At 33.4% G+C, this 12122-nt stretch overlaps 1 protein-coding gene across 1 annotated transcript; it reads right to left on the reverse strand.

Moving 5' to 3' along the window:
- Positions 1-4983: 4983 nt before the first annotated feature.
- LOC110915577 (probable 1-deoxy-D-xylulose-5-phosphate synthase 2, chloroplastic) lies at positions 4984-10271 on the reverse strand. The gene is made up of 9 exons (XM_022160302.2): positions 10074-10271; positions 9670-9840; positions 8420-8584; positions 8183-8333; positions 7393-7664; positions 6396-6977; positions 5987-6268; positions 5453-5737; positions 4984-5325 (listed from the first exon to the last, which is right to left on the reverse strand). Exons 1-9 carry the CDS (start codon positions 10191-10193, stop codon positions 5173-5175), a joined length of 2181 nt encoding a protein of 726 aa, XP_022015994.1. The 5' UTR covers positions 10194-10271; the 3' UTR covers positions 4984-5172.
- Between the last annotated feature and the right edge of the window lie 1851 nt (positions 10272-12122).

Here is a 12122-nt window from a genome sequence, read left to right on the forward strand (position 1 = left end):
AGTATTCGAAGCGAGGTTTTGGGGACCTTACCCCTTTAGTAACACCCAACACCAAAAGTAGCAACAAACATATCAGAACCCTAAAACTTCTAATCATCCTTATCAAACCAATCGCAAATCTCCAAACCAAAACCAAAACCACTCTGGTCCGTTATGCAACACCTGTGGGAAATTTCATAAAGGTGTTTGTTTCAAGGCCACAGGTAATTGCTTCAGGTGTGGACAATCTGATCACATGGTTAAAAACTGCCCTAAGCCGCAAGTATATGTTATCGGAAATTATGTTGAGCCTGCAAGTGTTGTACCACGCACAACTGGCGGAAGGGTGTTCGCGTTAACCACCGGCATTGCATCAACGGAAGCGGAACTAGCAAAGAAACATCTAAAGCATCATGAATTGATTGGTCGAGAGCCTTGAATGAAGATTAGAAACTTTCACTCCCTAAGTAGAAAGATGCATTAAGTATTATCCTCGTATATAAAATAATCTATGAAAACTTATCTAGCTATCGTCAGAGAATCTCGTTTAAACTTTTGCTACGTATGTTTTCCCTAGAAGAGATGTGATATAAGACTTTGTTCTTAGGATTATGTATGAAATATTAGTTGGTCTGTATCTTAATTTCTTTGTTAACATAAATTTCGAGGACTAAATTTATTTTTAAGGGGTATAATTGTAATACACATTATTTTTTTTGTTTTCTAATTGTTTATAATATATAAATAATAAGTATAGAAAAAAATGATTATTATGTAAATTCTTATATAAATACACGTAAGTTTTACATAAAAAGAATTTCTTTATGATAATAATTGAAGTAAAATACAGTTCACTTAAAATGTTATCTGATGTATATTCATAATAATAATAATAATAATAATATTAATAATAATAATAATAACAACGATATCTAAATAAGTTAATCCAAATAAAACTAAAAAGCTTAATATGTAATATTTATTGAAGTAAAAGGAGGTTTTTTGAAACTTTAAAACACATACACAATTCATAGTTTTATATGAAGAAACTTATCACCCCTCAGTAAAAATTTTAAATAATCACCATCGACGGTTAAAATTGATCCTCATCCATTTAAAACAATTCATGTCCTGTGGTATATAGAATACACTTTGATTGTGCCACGAAGCTTTACTTGCTAGCTAAGTTTCATCGAGTCATTCTTCTACCATTAATTCCGCCGACAGGTGTCGTTTTTATAGGAAAGCAACTCGATTATAAAAGCCGAACATAAGCTATATCGGTCTCACAAACACTTCTCCTCGAAAAATAACTCATTTATATACCTTAAACACTCTCAAACTCGTTTTTCCGGCGAAATCTAGTTTGTCTCCGGAGAAGTTTCTTTTCCGATGAACTAGTTGAAGAACTAGTTGAAGAAGAAGGTACATATATTTACGTATTGAATTTACTTATTAATTACTTTTAATGTTTAAAGTATAATATAAATATAATTACTCACCTGGTCAACCGCTTTTCATATTGTTTACTAACTTTTTCTATAAATGGGTTGTAAACTTTAAGAATTTTATAATATAATTTATTTTAGGTTGAACCAAAATAATTTATGCCAAGAAGCATCAGTTTGTTAAAAATAGACATTTCTTAATTATTTTATATTTATATTATCAAAAGTTCTGTAACATATAAATCTATATATTATTATTATTATAAATTAATATTTTTATATAGGTTAACTATATTGGTAACTGAAATGGAAAGTATAAGTTTGATTAGCTATTTTATAAAATATTAAAATTTTGAAGTCATAGATTTAAATCTACAGCTGATTTAATTTTTATTAATTAACTGTTTATGATAATTATTTTAAAATCTTGTCTTTTAAAGTTTTATACAACAGTCATGATCAAATCTTAATGATTAAATTCATGATCATTAGTAAATTCATAATACTATAATTATATTAATATTAAAATAATTATATTATATATATATTGTTGTCGACGATCGATGAATAGTAACTTTATTTTTATAATAATATATTGTTTTTTATTATTTTATTATTTAATATATTATAATAGTTTACTATTATATTTTCTTTTACTAACATATTTTTCCTTTTTTTAAACATATATTTTCTTTACCTTTTTTTAATAATTGTTTTTTTTTCTTTTTTTAACATATCTTAATTTATCGATTAATTTGATACCTCTTTAATAATTTACGTTTATAACTTTTTTTCTAAAAATTTAAGTACGCAGTTGTACTTAATTTCTTTTCCCTGACATTCCGTCATAAGTTTTATTAAAACCGAAGCTGTACTCAAAATAAATATTTATTTGGTATCATAAAACGGTTCGATGATAAACTTAATCTTTCTAATGGTTTGACTTTCTAAACAATATGCTTTATTTTTAAATCACGTTTGTTTTACATTATCATTTACTTGGTTTCGCAGCAACGCGCGATGTAAAAGAACTAGTTATAATAAACAGCCATGAGTGACCTCTAAACTTAAAGAATTGTATCTAAACTTTATTTTGTTGAGCTACAACAATAAATAACTAGAATATTTATACATGTAATTTTATTTATTTATTGATTTTGAGTAAGTCACTAGTATACAAGTGATAATCTAAAATTCTAAAATTTCAAATAAACCAAACAAAGTATTGATTATTATTTAACATGTCTAAATTAACATATAACGGCATTGTAGGCTTTTGAGAAGTGTCTTGTTGAAATCTAAGATTTATTTCAATTTTGTGATCATCGTTAAAGGTACGGATAAAATCCTTTCTTTAATTTGATACATGTCATTTGACTTTGGGCATCTGAATCCTGTGGTTATTTAGAAAATGGTTTATATTATTTTCATGTTTACAAATTACGAGTTAAATATTTCAAGGGCTTACATATTGCAAGTTAATAAATTACAAGTTTAAGATTACGTACAATTATTGTGTTACCTAAGTCATTGTGACCCATCATTGTGGCATAAAATGATGTGGTACCATACGTGACAGCGAGTTGAGTTCACGGCGTCTCTTCTGTTTTAGTCTACGGACTTCTGTTCAGAGACGTATGGATCAATCCTAGGAAAAAGTAAACAAACTCTGATATCTGGTGAATGGTCGGTGTGATTTGCCCACATTCCGTTCATGTCTGGATGCATGGGCTAGCTACCCTGTATCACCTCTATAAATAAAATAAACCTTCTAGACTTCGGGTAAATCTGTATATCATATTCTTCCAAACCACACTTGAGTTCCCACGGAGTACAGCCCTCCAGCAGGTTTGATATAAAAAACTTAGTGACGTTCCTAATGCCTCCACCACGAGGGTCGGAACCGAAACAGCCCTCACCGTCCATTTGGCACTCCCTCACAGATTTATGAAAGGTTAATCGGATTCGTATCGATCTAGCTCTATTGCAACTGCAGCCGCGATCAATGACAGACCAACTAAGCAATCGAAATCCGGAAACGGCCAAATGAACTACTAGAATAAACCACGAAAAGAACGTTCCAAAGACACTCTAACCCACAGCAATGCTAACAGTGCTCGTACCACGTAGCGAAGACCAAATCAGCCACGCAATAACAGGAGAGTTATACAAAGTCGGGACCAGACTGCCGGAAAAATGAACAACCGGGGGGGGGGGGGGCGGGGGGGGGATTCTAGCACTTCTGTTAATCAAGCTGTTAGCATGTTAACAAGAATGTTACAAAGTCAATGGTGTCCTTTATCTTTAAAAAGTATAAAAAAACTACTCAATGTTTGCAAACTCTTGCACATTATGTTTTTTCATGATTAAATTTGACCAAGTGATCACACATGAGGGCAAATTAGACTTTTTACCCATTTATTATATAAAATATTTTACCATTTATTTAGTTCTATTCTCTCACTTTCCCTCTTTCTCACACACCCACCACCTACCACCATCACTTGCCACCGTCAACCACCTCCACCCCCACAACCACCACCACTGCAACCATCACGCAACCACCATTGCAACCATCACACAACCACCATTGCAACCATCATACCACCATCAACATATTTAACCATAGCACCACCATGAGAAACCCATATTCAAAATGGAAAAAAGAAAGGTACGCATTTGATAATCTGGTTTCTTTATCAATCCTATGGACAAACTCCATTTTTAAAAAGAATGGAAGCTTCGGCTCACAAAATGCACATTCTAGAAAGATTAATCAATCAGTTTGTTTTCCTATTCTTCTTCATCAACGCCACAACACTCGCCATCACTCTCCAAATCAAATTCTAAACCATCACTCCCCTTCTCTTTATCACCAATTTTGACCTCATTCAAAAACTTTTCAGAACCAATTTTGAGTTGTTCCAAGTCAACTTTGAGCCCTCTTTTCCATCCTCTTTTGAGCCTGTCACGGCAGAGAAACCCGACCACCATCCTCTCATCCCTCTCTCTAAACCCGACCACCGCCTACGGATCTAGAGTTCAGATCTAGATTTGTTTGGGGTTTGTTTGAATGCGGCATTGGGTTTGTTTGCAGCGATGGAATCAAGTGGGTGGTGGTGGTGGTAGGGGCAGGTGGTGGTGGTGGTCGTCGGGTGGTGGTGATGCTTGATGAGGGTCGGTGGTTCCTAATGTTAGAGAGAGAGTTGAGATAGATAGGGAGATTATGTGTGTTGGATATATATTTATAATGCATTTAGGGTAAAATGACCAAAAACCCCTTATGTATGGTTCACTTGGTAAGATTTAACCATGAAAAAATAACTGAGTTATGGTTAAAGCACATAATATGCAAGGGTTTGCAAACATCGAGTACGTTTTTTTGTACTTTTTGAAGATAAAGGATACACTTTGCAATCTAGTGTCAACATAAAGGACAGGTTTTGTAATTTACTCGTTTAATGAATTTTATGTGATTTTATTATTGTCATATCATCTAGTTTCACATCAATGTAAAGAGAAATGCTTTCTTCTTTAGCACCATGGAGACTCCACATTGGTAACACATTGTTTATTAAAGAACAACAAATTACACAATTAAAGAATATTTAGCAAATATGCATGTTACATGTATTCCACCATGGAATTATTTGATATAACTTTAGCTTCATTATGGTTAACTGAGCTGATTTGGTCGTATATGGGTAAAAGAGACTCTTGAAAGGCTTTGGCGTTGTCCAGTAAACTATACATTGATAAGGTGCACACTCTCCTTGTTATTTCCGATTAACGATAAAACTTGTGCAGCAATATGTTTTGGGGCAAGACCGGCCTCCTCAATCTGGTATGTTTGATCCCCATGTTCGATATATCGATCAGGTAATGTCATAGCCCTCCACTAAAACATAAGAGAAAGCACAAATATAGATAAGTTTGGATTGAATTGTTTTATATAACAATATAAGATAAAAACTAGTAACCAAAAATATTTCTGGCGAAAGGAAGAAAGTGTAACAAGCATATACCTTGAGGTTTCCATCAAGTAAACCATTCAAGGCCATGTAATGTGCAACATGTGAGCTGAATCCTCCAATGGAACCTTCTTCAAGAGTGATGAGGACCTCGTGTTCTTTCGCTAGTTGTCTTATTAATCTTCCATCTAACGGCTTGCAAAATCGTGCATCTGCGACTGTCACTGAGATTCCAAGCTCTTTAAGAAGCTCGCTTGCGGCTAAACAACTTTGCACTATGGTTCCATATCCCAATAAGGCCACTCTACTTCCCTGCTTAAGTATTCTGCCTCTTCCAACCTTTTAGAAATGAATGACATGTTAGATCAAGCAAGATTAGTATTGGTGTTTTTGTTATATATGGTCGGTTGTGCTAAAAAAGATTTTTTCGGAGTGTTGGGCCGGGCTATCATGCCTCTTTTCTAGAGCCCAAGATATGTATTATTGGGTGAGCTTGTGTGGCCCAGTTGTCAGGCCCAATAGTACATTTCCTTTGGAAAATGGTGTATATTAGGTGATTATACTTTCATTACACACAAACTCACGTACCTCAAGTGGAGTTCCTTTGTTATTTGGTGGGAGTAGTGAGCCTATGCCATTGCCTCTGGGGTACCTAAAGCAGCTGGGACGGTCATCTATGGCCGCAGCTGTTGCAACCATATGCATTAGTTCGGACTCATCAGAAGGAGCCATCACCACCATGTTTGGTAAACAGGCCATAAAGGTTGTATCAAATGCACCACAATGAGTAGGACCATCCGCGCCTACCAAACCAGCCCGATCCAATGCGAATCTCACTGGAAGCTTTTGAAGATCAACATCATGAACTACCTGCATCACGAAATACCATTACATTGGTTAACATCATGTACTAATGGACTACATGCATCCTCAAATACATTTACATTACAGAAAAAGAAAAAAAAAAACTTAATATATAATGTACTAATGGACTTACTTGATCGTAACCTCTTTGGAGAAAGGAAGAATAAATAGCACAAAATGGTTTGAGCCCTTCGGTTGCCAAACCCGCAGCAAAGGTGACCGCATGCTGCTCAGCTATGCCAACATCGAAACACCTCTTTGGAAACTTATTTTCGAACGTATTAAGACCGGTGCCTCCTCCCATAGCCGCATGAATAGCAACTATTTGGTCATCTCTTTCGGCCTCAGCGACCAAAGCATCCGCAAAATATTGTGTATACGATACAGTCTTACCCTTTGTTTTCAACTGCTTCCCTGATTGCGTGTCAAATTTCACAACTCCATGCATCTTATCGTCTGCAATTTCGGCTGGAGGGTAGCCTTTGCCTTTCTCAGTAACAATGTGAACTAGAACTGGTCCTGGATTTGGCATTGACTTGATCTTGTTGAAAACATAGACAAGATCCTCAACATTGTGTCCATCCACAGGGCCAACATAATAGAGCCCAAGCTCTTCAAACATTGAAGCTCCTTGACCACCCATCATTCCCCTCATGTAAGAGTCCATTTTGGCTGCTACTTCATGTGTTTGTTCTCCTAAATTCTTTGTCACCCCCTATTTGTGACAAGAGTTGGATATGTCATTATTTTGTCACTATGATGCAAAACCATTATATAAGAACATTACTAGAAAACGGGTATTACTTATTTTTGTCACCCCTATTTATGTAAACATGTGGATATATATATGTCAAGATTTTTTTTACTTTGATGTAAAACGGTTGTATAATATACACTACTAGAAAACTGGCATTACTTATTTTGGTCCGAAAAGGGTTGGAATTTTCCAACGCATTACTTAGGGTTTTTAGTTTTGTCAATATGTCGCCGGTATAGTGTTACTAAGTTAGGGTTTTATGCCTCGTTGGTGTTGCGTTGGAAATATCAAGTATTTTAATGCTTTTTTTTTTCCTATGAAAGTTTCATAGGAAATTTCCCGGTTTTCTAGTAGTGATAGAAAGAGATTGTACCTTAACGACTTCACGTAGTTGGCGGAACTTTCTACTAGTTTGTAGCCTTGTGAGGGATCGACTAAGAGCACCAACTGGTGGGCACGGACCATCAAGATTCGCGGTTGGAAGGGAGACTTGGCGGTTGTCGTTCAAAACTATGATTAGATTGGACTCCACACCACCAGCATTGTTCATAGCTTCGTATGCTTGTCCTGCAGTCATGGCTCCGTCTCCAATCACCGCAATTACATGGTTGTCTTTTCCCAACAAGTCTCGACCAACGGCCATTCCTGGTAGAAAAAAATATGAATAAAGTTAGTAAAATATTGACAACATAAAAGATAACACACATACATACAATATTTCATATCATGTTGTCATAAACCTAAACCTGACAACTTATTTCATCTTATTGTGTCACGTAATTGTTTCAGTAATAAAGCACCATTCTTTTTTATTGTTCTACAAGTAATTCTATTAGTTTATTTAATGTCTCGCAATATTAACAATGCTTTCTATGTTTCTTGTGATTTTATCATATTGTATAATTTAGTCTTAGGTAATCCTGTTTATTGTTTTCAAATAATTATACACTGCATAAAAATAACGGAAAAGTAATCAGTTTATGAGTTAATATGTCCAACCAAATTAAGTAAACAGGTATACTTAAGTTGACAATTTTAAAAAAGTTTAATAAAAATAACGAGTCATGTTAGAGAAGTTACCTAAACCCGCAGAAATTAAGACTATAAGTAAATAAAAATTACGACGTTTCCTTGTATACAAATATATAAGTTAGAGAAGTTACCTAAACCCGCAGAAATGCTAGTCGAGCTATGACCAACACCAAAGGCGTCATGTTTACTCTCATCTCTTTTTGGGAAACCCGCAAGTCCACCTGTTTGTCGAATTGTCCCCATTTTCGATCGCCTCCCGGTCAATATCTTATGTGGGTAGGACTGCATTACCAAAATAAGTTGTCACACATAACCATTTATGAATGTTTGCATGATTAAAAGATAGGTCTAGTGAAGTTGGTTGTCACCTGGTGGCCAACATCCCAAATGATCTTGTCCTTGGGGGTGTTGAAAACATGGTGGAGTGAGACGGTTAGTTCGGCCACTCCTAAATTTGAGCTCAGATGACCCCCGGTCTTAGAAACCGTATAGACGATCTCTTCTCGAAGCTCATCAGCCAGTCTTTCGAGTTCCTATAGAGCATAATATTGTGAAAATATTAGATAATAATAGTTTAGAATCACTTTCTATATAATTTGTGACCCATGACTCCATCACCATGCCCTTCATCTTAACCCATGACACATATAATCATGTTAACAAGAAAGGCAACAAAATAACCATTCAAAATCTATATTATAAACAAGTTCATCGTATGATAGTGGGTGGTATGGTTTTCCGAGGAACGCTGTTAGTCAAACTCTGACGTGAGCGTGGGCTCGGTTAAGACAATATAGTCCGACCTGAGCGGGTTAGGATCCTCTGTTTAGAAGGGTGTAAGATCTCTCTCACAATAAATTATAGATTCTCACCGTTCGAAAAAAAATCTATATTATAAACAAGCTCATCGAATGATAGGATGACATGTGTAAAAGTTATTTAAAAACTTACAAGTACATAAAATTTAATTGTTAGTGATTTAGAAACTTAAAACTCTTAAACCTGATTTTTTAAGGAAAATGTATATAAATTTTTATTATTTTTTATTATAATATTAAAACCTAGTTTTTACGTATTATAAAAAATATAGAATTGATATAACTCACTAAAAAATATTTAATATACAATGTTTGTTAAACTGTTATGAAAAAGTCTTCTTAAATCGTCAAAAAAGGGTGGCTGACAATAAAAGAAATAATGCGTGCATGGACTTGGGTTGTGATAGAATGTTATATTCATCAGACTCCTAAATATGTTGCATGGGACCCATTAAATATTGAATTTAAACCGAGTTTGATTTCTAATTAGTGCCTAAAAAATAATCTTACAAAGCCCTTTCGTTTAAAGAGTTTCATAAATCATACTTTAATTAATGATAAAACTTAAAATATTACCCTGACCAAAAGTAGCATGTGAACAAACATAAAGTTGACATTACATTAGTTATTAGAGAAAACATCAATAAATAAAAAGTTAAACTGAAAATATAAGATCAAGTGAAAAGATTTGTCCCTACTAGGCCATGGATATGCGGAACTTACAAAGAATCAAAAGAGTTAAAAAAAAAAAAAAAAAAAACAAAACAAAAAAAAAAAATAAAGAAATTTTAGAAATTTACCTCGACTCCAAGACTTGTCATATGTATTGGTTCATCGATGGTGTCCAAGATCGGTGTGGCCGGTTTCTCCCCCGTATACCTGAGGACAGTAGACGGTCCCCCATTCACTCTTTTTATTTGTACGGTTTCATTAGCCGCATTCTCCTTTGCGACAGCCACGATACCAGTAAACTAATAAAATAACGGATCGTTAACACTTGTTACGGGGGATGCAAAAGCTACCTCAAAGATAGGTAAGACGTAAATTCATTGTTGAAACTATATGATTATTTAACTTTGTCTCATTTTTTTCAAGTTGGAAACGAATTAAAAAAAAAAAACATGCGTAATGATGTGTAGTTCGGTCATAAGTATAATAAACTTGTTAATTACAATAACGTAACGTTAAATACAAAAAGGGCAACCTTTCGCTTGCTTGGCTGGGCGGCTGCATTTGCGGATGGATTAAGCAAACTAGAACCGTAACCTTCTTTCGCTAGAGGCGAGATCATAAACATACCCTTCAAAGCACTAGAGGAAGCCATTGTTTAGCGTTCGTTTAGTAATAATACACAAGGGGATAGATAAGGAGATTGATTTCAACGGAAATAAGTTGGATCATATTTATAGGCTGCGTCAAGTGTGTGTTGTTTGTCTAATTAATAATAAATAAATTCAACACTTTTAAGTAAACATTGTATGGCTGCTGCTGGTGGCTCTTAGACTTTTCGTATATAAGATGTTCAAATTCTTTCGCCCACAACATGCCACTTATGACTTTCTGTGTGAAGACATTATTTTAATTTATAGCACCGTAAGACTTAAGTTCTCATTCCTTATACCATTAATTTATAGCACCGTGAGACTTAAGTTCTCATTACTCATAACATCAAAATTTGAAGTCCTGAATCCTGATAGTCATATATATGAATACAAATCTAATTTAATACTAAAAAAATACATCTAATGCCATACGGTATTTTTTTATTTTCATTTATTTCCATCTAATGTCATATGGCATTCTTTTATTTAATTCATTTATATATTAAATTAATATTATTAATGTATAGATTAATCTCTAATATTACTAATAAATAATATATCTAATAATATATAAATATAAATGATTGTTATACATTATTCCAATTTATTTTTTGAATTTCTTAAACTTTATTATTAAATGACTATATGGATTTTGTGTTTCTTTTATTAAAATATTTAAATGATAAACATATAAATAATTAAATAAATATTTAAATTAAATTAATATATTAGATTAATCTCTAATATTATTAGTTATTGATATATCTAATAAAATATAAATATAAATAATTGTTATACACTATTTCGATATATCTTTACGTCAATTTCTTAAACTTTATCTTTTAAAGATTATATTGATTTTGTCTTTGTTTCCTTTTTTTCTTAAATATTTAAATTATAAACAGATAAATAATTAAATGAGCATTTAAATTAAAATTTATGTTATCATTTACTAATATTTTAATTTATTATCAATATAATAACTAAGTTATTTCTAATTATTGTAAAGGATATTTATATAGCAATTTAAGTTTACATTTGATCAGTAAGATAAACTAACAGAACGGATTTGATTTACTTTAGTTATTAGCACAAATAGATAATTTGAAATAATAATTACTGAAATCCCCTTTGTGATTCGGCGGGAATTCAATTTCGATCGATATTGGTTTGTTTCATTACGGTAATGACATCCTGTATAACAACCGAAAGAAAAAAACCAAAGAAATACAGTTGGTAAACTTTAGAATATAAAAATTTGTGGTCATCTAAAAAAATGTTTAAACTTAATTGTTCTTGTCACAAAAACACAAAAGAAAAGAAAAGAATATATTAAAGTGAAAACCGTTAATGAAATGTATGCTAAAGCTGATATTAACATTTTGAAATACGAGCATATTATTCGTGTTAGTGTTCCATTTCAAACTATTTATAATTAAAGTTGTCTAAATTATAAGCTTTAACTTATGTAGTTTGTTGATGCACGGAATGTCTGTTGACTGCGTCTACAAAAAGTTTGAAGTCAAGATTGGTCTATAGGGGGTCAAAGTGTAAATATTGTGTAAAATAGAGTTAGGATCGCTTATATGTCGTTGTATTGATGTGGACCGCTTATTTGGTCATTATGTGGATCGCTTATAGGACAAAGGTGTTGGATCGCTTATATGGCATGTCACATAAGCGACCCTGGTTCTCTATATATAGGTAGAAGCGGTTCATAAGTTGTAACAGTGTATGTGTGTGCTACGGTGCTGAAACTCTGCCGAATTTTCATCAGAAAGCAATAGAAAGATAAGGAATTGAAAGGATAAGCTGTTGTAACTTCATTTACGTTGATTCCGCCTTCGTACGTGAAGATGAACGACCTTGACTGACTTTTCGGGTCATAGAACGGTCCAACAAGTGGTATCAGAGCTCAGGACGAGGAGTTC

Source organism: Helianthus annuus, chromosome 3 (assembly GCF_002127325.2).
Source record: "Helianthus annuus cultivar XRQ/B chromosome 3, HanXRQr2.0-SUNRISE, whole genome shotgun sequence".
NCBI classification, from domain to species: Eukaryota; Viridiplantae; Streptophyta; class Magnoliopsida; order Asterales; family Asteraceae; genus Helianthus; species Helianthus annuus.

Bases quoted from the DNA above. Each gene is read 5' to 3' on its own strand.
- LOC110915577 (XM_022160302.2), bottom strand. From the start codon at position 10,193: ATGGCTTCCTCTAGTGCTTTGAAGGGTATGTTTATGATCTCGCCTCTA. The intron at 6,978-7,392 runs GTACAATCTCTT...TGTCACAAATAG, and splicing joins AACTACGTGAAGTCGTTAAG to GGGGTGACAAAGAATTTAGG. The intron at 5,738-5,986 runs GTACGTGAGTTT...CATTTCTAAAAG, and splicing joins ACAAAGGAACTCCACTTGAG to GTTGGAAGAGGCAGAATACT.